Genomic DNA, 22,035 nt, shown 5'->3' on the forward strand with positions numbered 1-22,035 from the left:
AAGTAATGATGATGATAATAATAGCAATAGCAATAGTAATTATAATAAAGTTTATTTTTATAGCACTTATTAAAGCCTATGTTACAAAGTGCTTTACACATAAAATCACAAAAAAACGAACACACAAATTTTTAAAAATGCAATTGCAATAGCAAAATAAACCCTGTGTGCGTGTGTGTGTCTGCGTGTGTGTGTGCGTGTGTGTGTGTGTGTGTGTGTGTGTGTGTGTGTGTGTGTGTGTGTGTGTGTGTGTGTGTGTGCGCGTGTGTGCGTGTGTGTGTGTGTGTGTGTGTTGTTTCAGAGCGAGGCTGGAGATGTGTGTTACTGCTGCTCCCTCTCCCCTGCCTCCAAATGTCCTGAGGAGAAGCTGCTGGAGCTCCACCCCGCTCACTCCTGCAACACCATGAGGATCCTGCTCAAGGTACACCAACATACATCACCGCTGTATGCACTGTGAGCTGAGTGTGTATAGTTCCACACATTTTTGGAAAAAGAAACAACACTAGACAACAGATACAATTAGAGTCACTCATTTTCATGTATAGATCACCGCAGACTGATTTACAGATGTCCCTGCTTTAATCTTAGCACGCGCGCCCATTTAAACAAATCTTTATTAAAGAGTGTTTCATTAAAGATGCTATATGGAAGAAATTGTGGAATTTCAATGTTTTCTTGATTGCTGAAGAAAATGGATATATGTCTTGCCCACGCCAGTTGGTGCATCCTGGAGTCTGCGACTACTGTATGTCATAAATTATTTTTCCCTCTTCTGCAGTGCTTTATTTTCCTAAAAAAAAGTTTCTTAAAACAGTTTCTAAAAAAAACTTTGCCATGGGAAAAATCAAAGAAATCAAATTCAAAAATACATTTCAAAACAAATCTTTTTTGCTTGGATGTGTTTTGTCTCTGGCCTGGAGGAGTTGACTACCATGGATGCTGAATGATATGTTTGATGTTCATTCTATTTGCTCCATTTGTTTAGATGCTTGTGACTTGTGTTTTGTTTGGCTGGTGATGCAAAGCCACTGCAGGTGATCATCAGTTTCAGCAGATTGGATGATGAAAAATTAAGGCAGTCTCTGTTTGTATATATGTTTAATTCATTTGTTTTGTAAGCCAACAGACAAAATTTGAACAAAATTTGAATAAAAAATTAACAAATAAAAATAGGTCAGAGGTCTGAGGTTATACAAAGTAAAAGTTCCGCCCACACTGACTTTGTCTTTGCACTTTTTAATTAATTAATTTCATTGGCTATCATTAAAATAAAATGCTGTAATAGACAGTCGGCAAAATGCCAAATATTGGCCCTAAATAATTGGCCAGGCTGATAATCTCATGTATTTTTTTGTTCTTTCCCAGAAAGTATTGTTTGCGCTGTGTGCCCTGAACGCTCTGACCACAGCTGTGTGCCTGATGGCAGCTGCACTGAGATACCTGCAGATCTTCACCACAAGAACCCCCTGCACAGTAAGAGGACTCCACAGTCACACCTGCTGCAGCAGACCTAATGATGTTGCTACCTACAGTGTGCTGGTGTTGTAATCTACTGCTTAGAAATACAACATGTCCTCTCGATCCAATACCCACCCGCATCCTGCAGACCATCCTGCCCACTATCAAACCTGTAGTCACACACATTGTCAATTCCTCCCTAAAAACTGGTACTTTTCCTGCTACTTTTAAGCAAGCCCGTGTCACCCCACTGCTCAAAAAGCCTAATCTCAACCCCGCCCAGGTTGAAAACTACAGGCCAGTCTCACTTCTACCATTTCTGTCGAAAATACTGGAGCGTGCACTTGCGGAACAACAACCTACTTGACTCCTTTCAGTCTGGCTTCAGGTGTGACCATTCCACTGAGACTGCACTCCTGTCAGTCACTGAGTCACTGAGACTGGCTCGAGCTGCTGGTCAATCCTCTGTCCTACTGCTGCTGGACCTGTCTGCTGCCTTTGACACGGTGAACCATCAAATCCTCCTCTCCACACTCTCTGAGCTCGGCATCTCAGGTTCTGTCCTATTGTGGTTCAAGTCCTACCTCACAGGCAGATCCTTCAGAGTGTCATGGCGAGGAGAGGTGTCTAGGTCACATGGCCTATCGACAGGGGTTCCTCAGGGGTCGGTGCTTGGTCCCCTACTCTTCTCTCTGTACACCACCTCACTCGGTGCAGTGATCCGCTCCCATGGTTTCTCCTACCACTGCTATGCTGATGACACTCAGCTCTTCCTCTCCTTTCCACCTGATGACAGAACGGTCTCAGCTCGGATATCAGCGTGTCTGGCTGATATCTCCACATGGATGAAGGAACGCCACCTTCAGCTAAATCTGTCTAAGACCGAACTCATGGTCTTTCCAGCTTGTCCATCTGTTCAGCCTCGGATCAGTGTCCAACTAGACTCGAGCCTACTTGCGCCCACAAACTCAGCCAGAAACCTGGGTGTCATGATTGATGACCAGCTGACCTTTAAGGTTCATGTGGCCTCAGTTTCTCGGTCTTGTCGTTATGCCCTCTACAACATCAGAAAGATCAGACCCTTCCTGACCCAACAGGCCACACAGCTTCTGGTTCAGGCTCTTGTGATCTCACGCATTGACTACTGCAACTCTCTTCTGGCAGGCCTCCCTGCATGCTCATTCAAACCTCTTCAGATGATCCAGAATGCAGCAGCACGTCTGGTCTTCAACCAGCCCAAAAGAGCACATGTCACCCCGCTGCTAATTTCTCTTCCCTGGCTTCCAGTGGCAGCCAGAATCAAATTCAAAGCACTTCTCTTGGCTTACAAAACAATCACAAGAACTGCTCCAGCCTACCTGGAATCCCTGATCCAGGTCTACTCTCCTTCTCGCCCACTACGCTCTGCATGTGAAAGACGCCTGGTGCTTCCAGCCCAGCACGGCTCTAAATCTCTAGCCAGACTCTTCTCTTCTGTTGTTCCCAAATGGTGGAACAAATTTCCAAACTCTGTGCGTTCTGCTGAGTCCCTTTCTACTTTTAAGAGACAATTGAAAACTCAATTGTTCCGAGAACACCTAGGCACTTAACCTGACTCTTCTCCGCTTTGCCCTTTGGGGTAGATTAAGTCAGATGGTCCAAAACCCAGCACCTAATGATTATCTAGCACTGACAAAGTTGTGTGATGTTGTATGTTGATTGTCATCGTAAGTCGTGATACTTAGATTGTTGAATCTCAGATGCTGAGATCGCTACTGGTTATTACTTTGGTTTCCAAAAAAAAAAAAAGGGGGGGCTGTGCGGCACTTCTTCTGCCACTAGACGGCAATACCTGTGACCAATCACACCTGAAGCACTTTTTGCACTTACTAAGGGTTTTTTTCCTTAAGTCTAAATTCTTGCTTGTGTTGTGCGTCGCTTTGGATAAAAGCGTCTGCTAAATGAAATTGTAGAATTGTAGAATTGTAGAAATATCCAATTAAGGAAAAAAGGTAACACTTTCTATGACGACCACATCTATAACACATTATAAAGGCATTTGTAGTGAATTATGATGCATTCATAATCAATCAATCAGACTTTATTTTTAGAGCACTTTTCATGGCAGTGAACTGTAACACAAAATGTTTCATACAGTAACCCCTCCCCCAGCAATAAGATATGAAAACAAAAGGTAAAAATAATGAATAAATATGTTAAAATAATAAAATGATAAACAAGCTAGTAAAACAGATTTAAATACATAAATACATAAGTTAAATACATAGATAAATAGTTAATAAATAAAGTTCAATTAAAAGCCAAGCTGAAAAGGTAGGTCTTGAGTTGAATGATTTATCACAAACACATAATGCTTACTAATGCGCTATATCAACAATCATAAGACATTATAGAAGTGCCTTAAAATATAAGTATCAAGGGTCTTATGTATGCTCTTGACTTGTGATAAAGTAGAGGTTTAATGCTGGGGCTTATAATGCATTATAAATATTTATACTCACATATTCACACATCAACAATTAACTGTAGTAAGGACTCATCGTGATATATAACAATCCATGCTGTATCATAAGTTATCATTGTATGTGTTAAGTAAAGTGAGGTACATGTTGATGCATTTATAATTGATGCTTCATCATAATGTTTCATTGTAGGTTTTAAGTAAAGTGTAATCATTTCCATGCATTTATAAGCATCTATGCATCATAAGTGATTAATACCTGCCATACTCTAAAATACTTTGTCTTCAGATGTGAGAGGATGTCAGACTTCAGTCTTTTAAATGTATTTTCAATGTGTCAGAAGTCAGACAGTTTTAGTCACAGAAACAGATTTTGCAAAAATTGTTTGCAAGATTGTTAGTTTCTAAAAGCAGCTCAGAAAACAGTCTGACCTCAAGGTCCATTTAGTCTCAGTCCAGATAATTTCACATGATCTTCAGCAGCAGGTGGTGTTCCAAGTTTTCATGGAATGTTTGTTTTTATTTAACCACTTCTTATCTGTAAAAAGCCTTGTACGTCAGCTTATAAGACTATGTAGAGAGTTTGTGTACATTTTTTGCTATGGGATTATATTTTTTGCTGCTGTCTGATGTCATGTGTCCCTGCTTTGTGACAGGACGAGCACAGGGCCACAGTTGAAGAAAGAGAGGAGCCCGCTCTCGTCCCAGACCCGGATGAGTTTGTGGCCCCGGCCCCTCCCCCCTCCTACTTCTCCACTTTCTACTCATACACACCACGTCTGGCTCGCAGGTAACCCCCCCCCGCCCCCCCTTCAGTGATAACTACTGTGGTTTTACTTCCTGGGAGTTTGGGGTAAAACCTAGGAGGCTGGAACATTTACAGGAACGGCTTCATAATCTGTCCTCTCAGCCTTTGTGACTCCATTGCAGTGTAGGAGTTGAATCGCTCTATGACACCTGGCGGGTTTCCATTAATCCTCATATTGCACATTTTGAAATTGTTAATATAAAATACGCCCAATGGAAACAAGTCAAGTCAAGTTATAGAAAAAACTCCCATTTATCACAAACATTTCTTTATGTTCACATGAGGTGGTATTTCAGCTGATGCAAAAAAGCCACATTTTGCAAAACTGCAACAGAAACACTTTTTTGGCTTTTCCATGTCACATGATGCTATGGCTATGTGCTTGTCAGTAGGAACTGGCTCCCTCATGATGCTGCAAGAGCTACAAGAGGTGTTATTGCATCACATAACTCTTCAAAAATTGAGCTGATCGTGTGGAAGTTTTGAAGCCACAATTCCTCTGTAAAATCGTGGACTATCACCTCCCAGAAATCCCTCATACATGGCCGCTCCTACATATAAGAGGCTTGCCTTTCCATTATGGCTCCATAATACGCCTACATCACCTTGGATTGGAAATAATGACGGCTAGTGTGGTGGCTGCAATAAAAATAAATAGAAATAAAGCTGCTACTGTTTTGAAAATCCATCACCATGCTTCTTGGAATGTTATCACCAGAGGAGGAGTCACAGAACATCACTCAGTGGAAACGCAGTCATCTCACAATTTTGTTTTATCGACATTTTGGTTAAGTTTTGCACAAATCTGTGATGGAAACCCGCCTAGTTTTGATTATCACGTCTGCTGGGTTTCATGTTGCATACATGTGATTACGGAAGGTTGTCGTTTCAAAGTTGGGAAGTCATTATTCTGACCTTGATGTGTTCATGTGCTTTGAGGTGGAAGTTGCAAAGAAATTGGTTTGCATTTTAATGCTAACAGCATTAAATCAAGAGGTTGATAGCTGTTTACAGTTTATTCATAACAAAGAGCAAAGAAAACGGATAAGTTGAGCCATGATTTTAAAGATGTATTCCGGGGCGCCGGGTGGCTCAGATAGTACAGCAGGCGCCCCATGTACAGCGGCAGCAGGTTTGAGACTGGCTTCGGCCCTTTCCTGCATGTCGTCCCCTCTCTCTCCCCCTTTCATGCTATATCTGTCCTATCAAATAAAGACACTGAAAAAGCCCCAAAAATATATCTAAAAAAAAAAGATATGTATTTTGTTCATGGAAACATATGAGGGGGTGTTATCTTTAAAAATTGATATTTAATACTTGCATTAATAAAAAAAAAAAAAAAAAATCTTACCGTTGACCAAACATTGACTTTTGCCTGCCATGTTTATGCATTTATCACACAAGTCGGTAAGTTGTGTGCTGAAATGATCCCCAAGCTGCAGAGTTGTTTTTCCAACATGAGAGGCCGTGCATGTGAATTTTCTCAGTGGGGAAAGTCATTATTCAGATTACTCTGACATCACGTGATGCACGATAAAAAATAGCATTTGCTTTGTCGATGTCTTCTTCCACATGGAAGTCAACCAAGCCCCTATTCAGTAGTTTTTCGGGGCCACACTGATGTACCTACCTCGAGGCAGGGACTTGTATTGCACCCATCCGAAAACTGTCCTACAGATGGCCGTCCCTGCAGTGGAGACACAAACCAGCAGGTAGACCTCAGAAAACCACCCCCGAGTTCCTGCAGTAGTCCAGTTTTTAGCATCAATGTGTCACATGAGCCTGACAGAACATGAAAACTCTCTAACTGATGGGCTGTTTGTGTGTTTCAGGATCCTTGGGGACAGTGTGATCCCTCTGCCTCATATCTACGGGGCCCGGATCAAAGGGGTGGAGGTCTTCTGTCCATTGGACCCTCCACCTCCATATGAAGCTGTTGCTGGGAGCTCCACCAATGCAGTCACACAGGTTCACCCCAAACGAACATCCTCTCACCAGAGCTCAACTAACACTGGATTTGTTAGCCCAATAACAGGAATGGGACCTCACCATTCAATACAAATCCAATCCAGAGGGCTACCATTATATTATAAATGATTAACGATTTGTCTTAATGCATCAAAATGATTGATTTCAATACATGATTTTATGTTCTCTCACTTTGTGACAGAGTTCTTGTTTTCCTGTTGGACTGTGTACATCTGCAATTGCTGACATTCAGCCTTCTTCATTAAAACTCACGAGGCAGCCGAGTTTAGGACGTAAACATGACGCACATGTTTATGTCTGTTATGTTTCACCGTCCAGTTGGTTCAGCCGTAAGCAATATACAGGCCAGTCTTATGAAATTCTTGCCGGCCATCACAGTGGCAAGGATTGGAGTTAAATTTCCAATTATTGACTTCCCTGCATCAAGACAAAATCTTCGAGAGAATCACGATGGATCCAAGAATCGTGTTTACTGAAATCAGTATGTCAGAGTTTAAAATGAATAAGAATATGTCAGAGGATAGTTACATTGACACTTAACAATAAAAACAATCAAATTTGGCATTTCTGTGTCACTGCCATGTCTGCAGTAAGCCAAGATATTAGCCTGGATGATTTATTGCTCTACCTCTACCCCACACATTATAGGCCAGAGTTAGAACTGTCAGCATTTAGATTACTGAATGCTCAAAGGATAATGCCAGTTTTTTATTATTATTTTTAGTGTTTTATGTATTATTAAAGTATAAAATTTTATGCATTGTGTCAAAATGTTGAAAGTATTAAGCTAACATACAAGTACATTTATTAATGAAAGCTGGGTGTACAGATACTGACATTTGTGAATAAGCTATAATTACCATTTACTCGAGATATGATTAGTTTGTCTGACTCTTATCAGTGTGTTGATGTCTTTCAGGAGACAGAGGTGGCTCTGACGGAGCTGAGGGCCGACCCGGCTGCCTCTCCACCAGGAGCCTCTGTTCCGGGTAGGACACACATCTCTACACACAGAACAAAATGCATATACCAAAGGTCAACAAGAGTAAAGCAAATACAAGAGATAAAACTAAATGCTAACTAAATGAATAACATGTAATATTGCCCTCTGATTGGACAACCAGGTGGGACAAAATGCTGAAACTGCGGTGCCCCCACAGGTGGTCCGCTCCATTTCAGTGCGCCGGTTTAAACATACGCTGCATTTCATTGGTAGCTCCACTCGCGCTCCTTCACTTCCCATCAGCCCTTGGTATTAGGTAAGAGCTGATGTCACAAGGCGGGGGATTGAAATGAAACACACCTTCCCCTGTTCATGTTCAGCCTGACCATCACGGATCGACCTCCAGTTGCAGCATCAGCGCTGTACTGTTTTTTAAAAACCATCACAAAGACGTATGAATAAAGTAAATACCTCCTTACTGTAAGCTCACAGCATCTTCTGCAGATAAATGCAGTACACTGGCTGTCATTTGATAAGTAGCTGCATCAGTTTAATAATTTTTGAATGTGATCTCATTATTGTTATTTTTAGGGGTTCATGATATCTCGTAAAACAGCATTTTCCCCATGCATTTACAGATAATGTTGGGAGTACAGACATAACACAAGCTAAACAGGACAACAATATATTTAAATATTAACTGTGATTAATTATGTCATTTTTTAAAATAAGATATCAAGCAATGAGAGTTTTTAAGGAACCATCTGCAAATAGACTAGTAAATCTATACACATGTAAACCTACATGAGCAGACCTCTAAAATAGGCCTGTATTGTTGGATAGTGAATGTATTAATTTATTTTTTAATATATTAACAGGTTTATTCATCGTCTTTGGTGCAACCAGAGTTCGCTCCCTTAGCCCTCCGAGGATCGATATCACCAAGTTCAATTCAGTTTTTAAGACAACTGAATGGCCCTTAAGGTGGCGGCGGGGATTCCCCCCCAAGGGCAAGTGCTGAGAGGAAGTCAATGAGGACATGTTGAACGACTCCTGGAACGCAGCGAGAGTATAATCTGTCAGCCAGCAGCAGCAACCATGTAACTGTCAGCTGACAAAACACACATTAGTGTCGGTCTGCAGGGCAAAAGCTATGGTAGTTTTCCATGGACAAAGTAAGGCCAATCAATATTCATGAAAACATGACTGTACAGTTTTGTGACCTTTGGTTGTGTATTTTTAGGAGGTTTGCTACTAGCCTGTATTTTCCATGTAAGAATGAGTCAGTTGAACACAAGCAAAAGTACAAGCAGATTTTCTGTCTGTCCGTCATTTGGTCTGCTCCTCAGATGATTCTGGTTGACGTTCTCTCTCGTCCTGCACTCATCATGCTCACGATACTGATACCTTCAGCTGCTCATGGCGCTCATGTGTTCTCAGTTATATTTGTCTATATCTGTCACAATCTATGTAAAGCAGTCTCCCTGAGGTGTGTGTATCAGATGCACTTGCATTGTAATTTTGTTATAAAAGTACATTTGTTGAAACATTCCATTGAAAACATCTACCGAAACACTGCAAAAAAAGTAAAAAATCAGCTCTCAAAAACAATAAAGGCAATAAATTGGGGAAAATAATACTTAAATAAGCTAAATTATTTGAAATGGATACTTTAACTTGCCAAGATTTTTTAAAATACGTAAAAATAACTAGACTTAAGAAGACCACAGAAATCTTAAAACTAGTGCAGCCAGACTAAAAACAAATGTTTTTGTCTAAAAGATACAGACAATATTTAAGAATGATCACACTATGAAAGAAAATGTGATTAAATTTAGATTGCTTAAATTTAACTTTAATTTAAAAAAAAAAAAAAAGTTAATTCTTATTTTAATGTAATTAAGGCCCAAGCACCAACTGAAGGTTGGCAAGAACCCTATTGAAATTGCTAAGATTATTATTAATATTATGCTTATATTTTTACAACTTGAGCCTATTTTTGAGGTACTTGGGATGCTGTGGCTCAGAGGTAGAGTGGGTCGTCCTCTAATCGGAAGGTCAGCGGTTCGATCCCCAGCTCCTCTGGACAACATGTCGAAGTATCCTTGGGCAAGATACTAAACACCAAATTGCTCCTGATGCTGCGTCATCGGAGTGTGAGTGTGTGTGAATGATTACTGAGTAGCGGGTGGCACCTTGTACGGTAGCCTCGGTCACCAGTGTGTGAATGTGTGTGTGAATGGGTGAATGTGACATGTAGTGTTAAAGCGCTTTGAGTGGTCAATAAGACTAGAAAAGCGCTATACAAGTACAGTTCATTTACTCAAAAAAAAAGCAGTTTATAACTCAGAGATACATTGTCCAATCCGCCCCAAACTTTATATGTTGGATAACAGTCCAGCCCTGAACACGTTAATCACAGTTGATATCAGTACATATAGCCACCCTAATGGCGACAGGAAATGACATGAAAATGACATATTTTCATCTTTCATGAACTCCTCATATAGATTTTATCAGACTGACTTCAAATCTGGTGGGTACCACCTAAAGATGACTGACATCAAAAGTTATCAAAAACTTGAGTTTTTATCACACCGTGTGGGCGTGACCAGGTGCCAAAATTTGATGCCTCGCCATGAAACTCGGCCATACATCATCCAGTCTACCCCAAACTTCTCGTGCTTAGTAAGAGTCCTGACCTGAAAACATCTGCATGGCTAAATCGAGTTGTAGTCATAGCACCACCTACTGGCAACAGGAAGTCCCATGTTTGATATTTTTATGTGCACTTCCTCATAGGTTGACCACATTCAGTTCAAACTTGGTAAGAAAAGTGTTAAGACCTTGATGATCCCCTTTTGTGAAGATTATACGTTCTCTTCAAACGGCGTTGCCATGGCCCCAAATTTCACAGCTGTGATCATGCTGCAGCCCTGAACACATCCACATATCAATTACCTGTCATACAAATAGCGCCACCTACTGGAAACAGGAAGTAAGCCTTGAAAGACAATTATCCTTTGATTAACATAAAATTTACATGGTTTGGTCTATAAATAATGTACACAAATATAACATGGCATTTCTGTGCCCTCCTAGTGGCTGCAAGAAGCACTACATCATCTGAAATAGCTCACTCCAGGGTCCAAAACTTCTGCGTGCATTATCTAACACAGAAATGAACGATAGCATCAGTCAGAGTCCTGCCAGAATCCCGATATCCGTGGAGGTGCGAGGGCTTGTTCATTGCTTCAATTTTCATTGTTTTTGGTTGATTTATGTTGCTTACCTCATGTTTGTTTATTGACTTTGATTGCATGTTTTTTTGTTGTTTTTTTTTCTTTTTATGATTATACATTATTTGTATATATAATCTTCATTGTGTAGGGCTTCCTTGATCTTACCTGCACAGCCTTGTTGTCTTTTGTTGTTGTATTTCTGTTGTTTTTTGGGCAAACAAATCTCAAATCTCAAAATTGTAAAGAACATATTTTGACTCTAAGCCAAGCGTTTTTTTAGATCATTGCTGAAATGAAAAGCTGATTGTTACAGCGCCACCTTGAGGTCGTTTTTGTATACCATAAGGGAGTGGAATCTGCAATCCACCAACCAATTTTGGTGAGTTTTTGACACACAGTTATAGTTGCACAAACCCTTTTAGTTGAGAAAATTAAAGGAGAAAAAATGAAGAGGAAGAAGAAGAAAAAGGAAAAGGAGAATGAAAAAGAAGAAGACAACAGCAAGAAGAAAAGTGCCTCTGCAAACACACACACACACACACACACACACACACACACACACACACACACACACACACACACACACACACACACACACACACACACACACACACACACACACACAGAGAGAACTGCCCCAAACAGGGAGTGGTAAAGGACAGCAGCCCCTCCTTCTCCTGCCAGCCTCCATTCTCTGCTGACAGGAAACTCTGGCACCTCCTCCCTCCATAGCACTGCTGCACAGTTTCTCCCAGAGCCCGACAGAAGTCCCAGCACCTCCCTGACAAACCCCTCCAAAAGTCTCATGGAGCTCAGTCTGGTCTGCAGAGCCAGCTCCTGGGTTTTTTCCAGCCCCCTCACTTAGGTGACAGCAGATGTGAGAGTTTTGTGATGACCCCTTTCACACAGGGGAATGCATCGACTGCAGAGGGTTTTGGAAAAGAGGCTCCTCCCACACCCATGGCCCTGGTGCCACACTGCCCACTGGTGCCACCTTCAACAGACACCAGGCCTTCAGCACTGACAGGTAGAAGTCTGATAAGCCTGGTAACTGTGGCCACACAGACCGGCCGGTCAATCCCCAGCTCAGGTGCACCACCCCGTTCAACTTCTTTCTCAACAGACATGAGAAAGGTTCTGTGACTATGACGATGCGTCTGTCGAAATCAAGGAGTATCAGTACAGAAATGTCAAAGTGATATCTGACGTAATTTAGAAACTGTGATGTAATAACATACTTTGTCCATTAGAGAGTACTGACATGTTTTAATATTCAAGTGTATGGTATTTTGTTTGTTTGTGTGTGTTGTATTATGTAATAACTGAATAATAGCCAAAACCTTTTAACAAACATATCAATTAGGCTGTAAAAAAGAATAAATACACTTTCCTCTCAGTGTCATTTATTGCCATGAGGTACAGAAACATACATTTATATTTTAAAATGTATCTAAAATACAGTAAATATAACGTATTGTAGTGTTGTTGTACTTTGTTTTCTTATATTGTATAGTTTGGTATTATGAAGCACTTTGTAAGTCTGGTTTAGAAAAGCGCTATAGAAATAAAATGTATTTCTGTATTACAGCCCGAGCACCGACCTAAGGGCAGAGGGATGTCGTATGCTGTAAAGCCCTCTGAGGCAAACTGTTTTTTGTGATAATGGGCTTTATGAATAATATTGACTTGATTTGACAATGTTGACAGCATTTTTGAGGTGCTGGGAATGCTCAGAAACTCATGAAACCTTAGACATCAGATAGGGGTCTCATCATAACTTGTTGGAAATTGGCTCTGTAGCGCCCCCTAACAGTTTTCAAAGGAAAAGTCACCACCTTTAACTTTAATTGTTATTATTTTTTATTATTTAGATCAATTTAATTTGGATTAAAATGCTATTGTCATCGTCTTAAAATAAGCATGTATGGTTAAGAATAACAACCTAAAACCTGTACAGCAACACCAACAACATCATGAAAAGACAAAAAAAGCCCAAGACATATGTGAAATGCTGAAATGTATAAACAGTTTGGTATCTTTTTGGACAAAAAACACTATTTTTTTGGCATGATTTAAGATTTTTCATCTTGCTTAGGTTTCACTTTTTGTTGTCAGTATGTTCTAATAGAATGTGTGTCCATCTGGTCTCAGACAGGAGTCCTCATGTGGGATCGGCAACATCTGGCGTCCTTCCGCAGGCCAAGCCCACGCTCCAGCCTCCTCCACCTCCACCGCCTCCTCCTCTTCCTCAGCAGCAGCAGGTGTCTCCGGCGCTGACCTCCCGCAGGAAAGCGAGGATGCACCGCTCCAACAGTGACCCTGTCTTGATGGACCTCGCTGTCAAAGGTTTGGCTTTTCTTTGCGCAGTGGAGCCATGCATGTGGAAGTTTGTACATCAGTGGAGGTGCACATACGACTGCCACACACCCATCAAGAATGCATGCCTTATTAGCACATCAGTGAGTTTTTTAATTCAGCAGATCATTATTGTCCCATTGAAGGACATGCAGACAAGTCATCCAGCAAACTTTAAACCTAACCGTATAAAGGGACATTCACACTGCGGGCCCAATGCCCTATGTGACCCAGATGTGATTGTTTAATGTTTAATGACAATGTTGACAGCAAAAATCACATGGAGTCTGATCTTTTCAAATGGGATTTGGGCCATTTTCATATGTGTATCTAAATCATATACAGAGTCTGATTCTCTGCACAGCCATGCAGCACATTCTGAAATTCAATGCGACTTTTACGTTACTCAAGATCGACATCCTACTGTAAAACGAAGAAAACTCCTGCCATTCGTCAGTCTGTCCATCTTTCTGTATGATCCATTTTTCTCCTCGATGGGTTGCCAAATCACTCTGAAATTGCATGTGGGCATTAATATTGTCCTAATTACCCACTGCCCATGCCCATTTTGTATAAAAATACTTAATGAATAAATAATGTCAACTGGCTTTGCCTTCTGCCTGTTGATACACAGTTTACCTGAGAGGGCTTTATGGCATACAACATCCCTCTACCCATAGACCCTCACATCGAAAAAAAAACCACAAAAAAAATAACAATTACATTACAGTAATGACAAAAAGGAAAGAGAGGGAGAGAGTAAGAGAGAGGGGAAAGAAGCACATCAATAATGGTAACAATAGCAAATCATTTAACAATAATGATAGATGTAAAATTACTAAATGCACTCTATGATAGCATGATGTTACATGCAAATATCATAGGTGTTGATAAGAGTCCTATGCGTATATTAATAATAGAGGCATGCCGCGCAATAATTGCAGTAGAAGGTCACGTCGAGCAGGATCATGGCATCTGCGCAGCCTCAGACGGGACCACAGCAACAACACAACCAAGACAAGGATCAAGGCGAGCTGGAGGTGCAGCCACAGCACCGGCACGGCCAAAGGCAGGATCACAGCATCAGCACAGCCATCGTTACAATCCAGTGGCAGCCAAGATTGCAGCCAGGATCTGGGAAAACCATGAAACAGAAAGCACAAATGCTCCAGAGGGGCATCTGAGTGTAATGCAGTAAAAACTCAAGAGTCTTTACAGATGCAGGGAGCACAAGAAGGAAAAAGGAGTTCAGTGTATCCTAGAAAGTCCCCTGGCAGACTAAACCTATTATAGCCTATATATATAATAATACATTTTATTTATATAGCGCTTTTAAAAGAACTCAAAGACACTATACAAAAGTACAAAAGCCACATGAACATAATTACATAACACGCAAATACACAGAATATACATTGAATGATCCCACATTAAAAGCTTCTTAAAAAAATGAGTTTTTGGGAGTTATTTAAATGTGGATGTGTCGGTGCAGTCTTGAATATGTGTTAGGAGTGAGTTCCAGACTGAAAGGGCAGCGGTGGAGAAGCCTCTGTCCCCCAAGGTCCGGTGCGTGGTTCTGTGTGGTGGAGAGAGGAGGTTTGTGTTGGAGCAGCGGAGGCTGCAGGAATGAGTGTGATGGTGAAGAAGGTCAGTGAGATAGGAACGGGCTTTGTGGTTGAGGGCTTTGTGCGTGATTTCGGAGGATAGGGGTGGTGTGGTCATGGGAGCGGATGTGTGTGAGGTGGCGTGCGGCGGAGTTTTGGATATATTTAAGTTTAATGAGGACTTTGGAAGATGTTCCGTGGAGGATGCTATTGCAGTAGTCAGTCTGGATGAGATAAGGACGTGGATAAGGGTTTAGGCAGCAGAGAAAGGGAGTAATGGAGTGTGGGCTATGTTTTTTAGGTGAATGAAGGCGGTTCTAGTTACCTGGATGATGTGTTGTTCAAAGGTGAGGTGACTGTCAAATATGATACCAAGGTTGCAGATATGTTGGGAAGGAGATAGGCCAGAGTTGTCCAATTGAGGGTGAAATTTTGTACAGATTTGTTTAGTGATTTTGGGCCAGTGATTATTTTATCAGATTTATTTTATTTTATCAGTGAGAGGGAATTGATGTTCATCCATTTCCGTTTCCGTTTTAATTTCAGAGAGGCAGTTAGTCAGAGTGGAGTGAGTTTCTGTGGTGATGGAGTTGGTGGAGATGTAAAGTTGAATGTCATCAGCGTAGCAATGGAACTGGAAACCATGACGACGGATAATGTTACCAAGGGAGAGCAAGTAAATGATAAACAGGAGGGGGCCAATTACCAAACCTTGGGGGAAACCTTGAGTCAGAGGAGCTGACACGTTATTGATGTGGATGAACTGTTGCTTTTGTTGTCAGTGAGGAATACACACACACACACACACACACACACACACACACAAACACACACTCTGGGTTCTCTGTCCAATTTGTGTTCATTTGCAAACACTGCTTACAGCAGATAAACATGGATAACCATGTCCTTCTCCCCCTCTGATGTCTCCTGTAGTGCTGCACAGCAGCGACGCTCCCCTCGCTGCCTCTCCTCAGACCACAGACTCTTCCACCCAGACCTCCCAGCCCACACTGGCTGCGGCCTGCGCGCAGGGCCAGGTCACACTGCGACGGGGCAACAACGAGAGCAGGACGCCCCGCCGGCCCCGGCCCTCCTCCATGGTGGACTACCAGAGCTACCGACACACACAGCAGCTGGTCAGGAAAATCCTGGAGCAGCCGGCGGCACAGGGCCTGGCCCCGGAGGTCCAGGAGCTGGTGGACAGCATACGGAATGTCCTGCAGTCAGATCAGGAGCACATGGAGGAGGCTGTACGCTGCGCGAGTTATATAGAACAGGTAGGAGCTCACACACAAACATGTATCAGTCAGAATGACAGATACAGGCAGCTGATAGAAAAATCTGTAATGGGGAGTAAACATATTTTAGAAAGGGTTAATTAAAATGATGTTTGCTAATAGTAAACAAGAAGGATAAGACTCGCATTATTTTTTATGTTTCTTAACCTTTAAAAGGTTAGTGAATGGGACACAGGACAAACTAAAATCTCAAAGTACACGCCAAATAAGTTTTTCCCACAGATGGTTTCTGTCACTGAAGGTAGTATTATAATCCTTATGTTTGTTCAAGTGCTCATCATTCAATTCTACAAAAAGGGGATTTTCTGCTCTGATTGACAGCTGTGAAAGCCAATCCATGCACTTGCATTCAAAGAGGCTCAAGTGATTGGTCTGACGGGGTTTTTGGTGGGAACGCCCACACCGTGGAGATCACTGTTGTGTACATTTTGGCTCCGAATGACCTCACCATCCCAATATGGCAGTGACATTATCTATAGGATAATTTAGCTTCACATAAGTTTAGCTGGGGTAAGCGGGGGCATGTCAGCCATCTCTCAATACAGTCTATGGTCCACCCTGCTAAAATGATTGCAGTGTAATCCAGCTGTCTGTTTATTAATCTGATGTTAGGATTGTGTTGAAGCTGTTATTTAGTCATAGAAATGGGGTGCACAAAGTAACAGACACCTATGAGTATATACAACAGTTTATTAAGATAAATGATATGTTTGTTCTGTCATGAACATTAGTTTCCTGTTTGCTTTCAGGCGTTCACTGAGTCAGAGGTAGGTCCCAGTCAACCTAAACCTCCCCAGCAGCCAGCAGGCAGATCCTCCCAGACTTTCCCTCGCCCACCCAGGAGAAGGCCTGGTCTGCTGCACCTGCAGAGCTGCGGGGACCTCAGCTCCTTTACCTGTGCTGCACTCGAGTCTGCAGATCATCGAGGAAGCAGTAGAAAAGTAGGGTCGAGAGGGGGCTCCAGAGTGGGTTCAAGGGCAGGGTCAAGGACAGGGTCCCGCCCAGATCATCCTGAACGCCCCCACAGTCTGATCGGAGTGTTTAGAGAGACGGTGCTTTGAGGGGATGACAACACAGCTGGAGGCTGCCGATCTGTGGCTAAAAACTGTGAGAGAACACTTTTGAACGATTGGAAACAAACCACTAAAGACGATCTGTGCGTGTGTGTGGGTGTGTGTGCAGGTTTGAATGTATGAGTTTAGTTTTTTGTTGTTTTTTTTTCCACTTTTTCCTTTCGCTCATACTGTTTTTGTGACAATGTATTTTTAAAATATGAAAAATATGGACATGGTGTATTGAAACACACAAAGATTTGTATGCTTTGAGGTTTTAACATTGTCCTATGTTTGCATTTGTTCCAGCCTGCTCAATACAGCCGTACAAGACAACAATTCCTTTACATGTTTTATGGTGTTATTTAATGGTCACACGCATTGGCTTTAATATCATCACATATTACCAAAACAGTAATGCTTTATTTTATGGGTCCATAATTTCTAATTAATTCCCAACAAGTTCCACGGAAAGAAATCTTTTTGTAATTTTTGGGAAAACTTGAATGGACTGAAAAGAAAGGTAAATATTTATCCAGTATTCATTTATTATTGGAAACAAGTTTTTCATGCTATTTTGGATGAAATACTACACTATGATGTTTTTATGTTATTTGGGACGACATACTATATTATGAGCTTTTTTTATGCTGTTTTGGATGACGTAATATGCTATGACTATTTTGTTTTTTTGACGACATATTAGGACTCTTATTCTATTTTAGATAACTACACTACGTTTCATTTTATTTTGGACAACATACTATACTATGACTTTTTTAAGCTATTTTAAATAACAAACTTTACATTGACATTTATATGCCATTTACAATGACATACTATACTATGATTTTTCTATGCTATTTTGGAAGACATTCTATACTATGACTTATTTATGCTATTTTTAATGACTTACTAATCTGTGACTTTTTTATGATAATTTCTGAGTGACATACTATACTACAGGGGTATTAAACTAAAATTCAAAGAGGTCCAGTTGCTAGAATTTCCTCCCAACAAAGGACACAACCTCATACCTAAAATCAATACCACGTTTAACCGAAAATTTTTACCTCTATTACGATTAATGAACGATTATTTTGCTTTTTTTGTGGTTTGTGTTTTGCCTTCATAGTTCACTGACACAGTGAGAGTAATAAACATATGATTTATTATTATTTATTAAACTTTCCAGCATTATATAAAAAAACTTACGTTTAAACAGACTTCAGGTTAATAAAGCACATGGTGCTGATAACAGGCCAGCCTCTCCTGACTGCAGGACTCTGACTTCAGCTTCTGTGAATCTTCTGTGAAACGCCTGTGCTATTTATCATTTTACTCAGGAAAAAATTCAAACAACTTTTTAGTATGCCTGCTTCTCCTACAGTTGCCAAGAGCCTGCCAACATTCCCAGTTAGAGAAAGAGTGAAAATAAGGTAATGTGCCTGTGGCCCCAGGCCCCCAAAACATTACATATGCCCCTGTTAATAATAATGAGAGCTCAGTGCAAGCGGCTGGATGAGACACGGAGCGATGCATCCTGCTGTTTCTAAATGATTCATCCAAAGTCTGATTAAACCTGAAACTAACATAAATGAGTCTGTAGAAGTCTAAAGAAGTCACTTTCCACCTCTGCAATTTTTTCAGACACTTTGGTGCTGTGAGGAGAAGCTCTGCTCTGTCTCACTGCGCCACTGTTGGACCATCAGCTGTTTGATCCGCGATCATGAAACGCTGTGGAAGCACATACGACTCGGCTGTCAAACACTCAGCTGTTCTAGAGTTAAAATCGTTCACTGCATTACATGATTATTCAACACTTATGCTGTCACTGCGTTTTGCTGTGAGATTTTCCTCAGTGTCCTGGGAGCGTGAGACAGAGCGCAAAAGCTTCAGACAAATGGCAGATATGTAGGAGTTGGCAGCCCCAGTGGAGAAAGGATTAACAGAATTTTTAAATAACCGAAATAACCGACATCGGTAAGATAACGTTGGTTAAAGGTTCTCAATGTCAGTTTCCATTATTTTTTGATCAATTGCCCAGCCCTACTCTATAAGGATTACTGTTCTCATTCTTACGTTTTTATTACAACTTGGCCCCAGGTCAGGATAGGATGACGTTTTGGTCCGGATCTGGACAGTGGCCGGTCACTTGGCGATGCCTGCTAAACTATGACGTTTTTGATGACCTTTTTTGATGATTTTCAACAGACATACTATACTATGATGTTTTTTTAATCATTTTTGAGCAAGATGCTGTGACGTTTTTGATGATTTTCAAGCGACATACTGTACTATGACATTTTCGATGATTTTTGAGTGACATATGATACTGTTGTTTTTGGTGATATTTAATGACTTGAGTGGCATGCTATATGACACACTATAACGTTTTTCATGATTTTTGACAAACATTATGAAAAACTCTCTCGAAAATCATAAAGTATGTCGTTGATGTGAAAATCACCAGTGTCATAGTATGCTAAATCATCAAAGTCATCAAAAATGTCATGACATTGATGACATACTATACCATGACATTTTTGATGACTTTGATGATTTAGCATAGACTTTTGATGATTTTTGAGTGACATATTATGCTATGACATTTTTCTAAAGATAATTTTTGGCTTTTTCACCTTTATTTGACAGAACAGGGTATATGTGTGAAAGGGGGAGAGAAAAGGAATGACATGCAGCAAGGGGCCAAAACTGGAGTTGAACCCACAACTGCTGGAGTGAGGACTCAGCCTCTGTACATGGGGCGCTGGCTCTGTCCACTAAGCCACCAATGCCCCATTCATATTTGATGATTTTTGAGTGACATACTATACTATGTCATTTTTTTGATGATTTTTGAGCAATTTTTCAGCCATTTATTCAACATACTATATTATGACGTTTTTTTTGTTTTTTTTCAAGATTATTTTTTGGGGCTTTTATTACCTTTAATTGACAGGACAGTGTGAGCGTGAAAGGGGGAAAGAAAGAGAGGGGGAGACATGCAGCAAAGGGCTGAGGCTGGACTTGAACCCTGCTGCAGCGAGGACACAGCCTCTGCACATGGGGCGCTGCTCTATCCACTGAGACACCAGGCGCCCCAATGACATGGCATACTTTGACATGTCTCTACAAGTCAAAATTTTGAGATTTTTCAACAACCTATGTCATTTTCAGCCATTTTTTCGATGTGCGATATTAAGACGTTTTTGGTTTTTTCGACATGCTATATTATGAGGTATCTCTACAAGCTATATTATGCAGTTTTTAGCCATTCTTTTGACATGTCAAAATTCTGAAATGTTTTCAACATATAAACTATGTCGTTTTCAGCCATTTTTTTTAACATGCTATATTATGACATTTTTGGACTGAAGAGATCAGAGATACATTTCTCCAGCTCTGCGATGGTTTGGGTAAGGTGAAGACAGCAATCACACCCGGATGGCGAGGTGAGTGGTGGCATGCTGGGTTAAGACAGAGAAAACAGCTGCGGCAGCAAAGGTGTAGTGTGTGTTGAATCACTGCTATTCCAGGTATAGCTGGGGATTTACAGATGCACAGAATAAAGACTTACATACGAGGACTTCACACAAAGTTCTTAATAAAATGTCTATTGTATGTCTCTTGAATATTATTGAAAATGTCATAGTATTGTATGTCGCTCAAAAACCATCAAAAATGTCATAGTATTGTTTTGAAAATGATCGAAAAGGTAATAGTATTGTATGTCGCTCAAAAATCATCAACAACGTCACAGTATTATATGTTGCTCAAAAAATCATCAAAATCCAAAAATGTTTTGCGCTGAACAGGAAATACGATATAGTACAGTATGTCCAAAAACGGCACATTCTAACTTCAAAAAAATGGCTGAAAACGAAATATTACAGCTTGTTGAGACACTTCATAGTATACCATGTCCAAAAAAGGCCAAAAACATCATGATATTGCATGTTTAAAAAATGGCAGAAAACAACATAGTTTGTTGAAAAATCTCAAAATTTTGACATGCCAAAAAATGTCTGAAAACGACATAACTTGTAGAGACACATCAAAGTATACAATGTCAAAAATAAGGTCAAAAACATCATTGGGGCGCCTGGTGGCATGCCAAGCATGACAAACAAAAGGCCAAAAACGTCATCATATAGCATGTCGAAAAAAAGGCTGAAAATGACAGTATAGTATGTCCAAAAGTGGCAAATTTTGACAAGTCAAAAAAATTGCTTAAAATGAATTATCATAGCTTATAGAGACATGTCAAAGTATACCATGTTAAAAAAAAAGGGGCAGTTACGATATAACATGTTGAAAGATGGCTGAAAATGTCATTGTATAGTGTGTTGAAAAACAGCAAATTTTTACCTGTCAAAAAAAAGGCTGAAAACGAAATATTATACCTTGAAGAGACACTTCATAGTATACCATGAAAAAAAAAGCTACAAAGGACATAAACTTGCAGTTTTAAGCAATTTTTCAACAGGTCAAATTTTGAATTTTTCAACATACTAGACTATGTAATTTTCAGCCATTTCTCAACATGCTATATTATGATGTTTTCAGACTTTTTTTCAACATGGTATACTATGAAGTGTCTCTACAAGCTATAATATTTCGTTTTCAGCCGTTTTTTGACAGGTCAAAATTTGCCATTTTTTGACATACTATACTATGTCGTCTTTCCTGTCTTTCCTAACCCATTAGATCTGCATTCTTTTAAGTCAAGAAAAGGCTTGGGTTTGATGCATTTAGATCTAAGAAGCTTATTACAAAAATATACAAAATGGATCACACTGGTGTTGTAATATCTGAAAGCTGA

General features: G+C 40.5%; 1 protein-coding gene across 2 annotated transcripts in view; it reads left to right on the forward strand.

Annotated features, from left to right (window-relative positions):
• entrep1 (endosomal transmembrane epsin interactor 1) overlaps nucleotides 1-18,202 on the forward strand; it is a 35,667-nt gene extending 17,465 nt beyond the window's left edge. Inside the window, exons 4-11 of one of the 2 annotated variants that reach the window (XM_088077204.1) lie at nucleotides 302-421; nucleotides 1,366-1,473; nucleotides 4,576-4,709; nucleotides 6,560-6,695; nucleotides 7,636-7,705; nucleotides 13,053-13,247; nucleotides 15,794-16,137; nucleotides 16,908-18,202. In XM_088077204.1, coding sequence (XP_087933330.1) covers nucleotides 302-421; nucleotides 1,366-1,473; nucleotides 4,576-4,709; nucleotides 6,560-6,695; nucleotides 7,636-7,705; nucleotides 13,053-13,247; nucleotides 15,794-16,137; nucleotides 16,908-17,219 — 1,419 coding nt within the window. In that variant the 3' untranslated portion in view covers nucleotides 17,220-18,202. The remainder of the gene's footprint in view (nucleotides 1-301; nucleotides 422-1,365; nucleotides 1,474-4,575; nucleotides 4,710-6,559; nucleotides 6,696-7,635; nucleotides 7,706-13,052; nucleotides 13,248-15,793; nucleotides 16,138-16,907) is intronic. The other variant, XM_088077205.1, reaches the window with a different exon arrangement.
• The last annotated feature ends 3,833 nt before the right edge of the window (nucleotides 18,203-22,035 follow it).

This window comes from Plectropomus leopardus, chromosome 4 (genome assembly GCF_026936395.1).
Source record: "Plectropomus leopardus strain MGB_pleo_1.0 chromosome 4, ASM2693639v1, whole genome shotgun sequence".
Lineage (NCBI taxonomy): Eukaryota > Metazoa > Chordata > Actinopteri > Perciformes > Serranidae > Plectropomus > Plectropomus leopardus.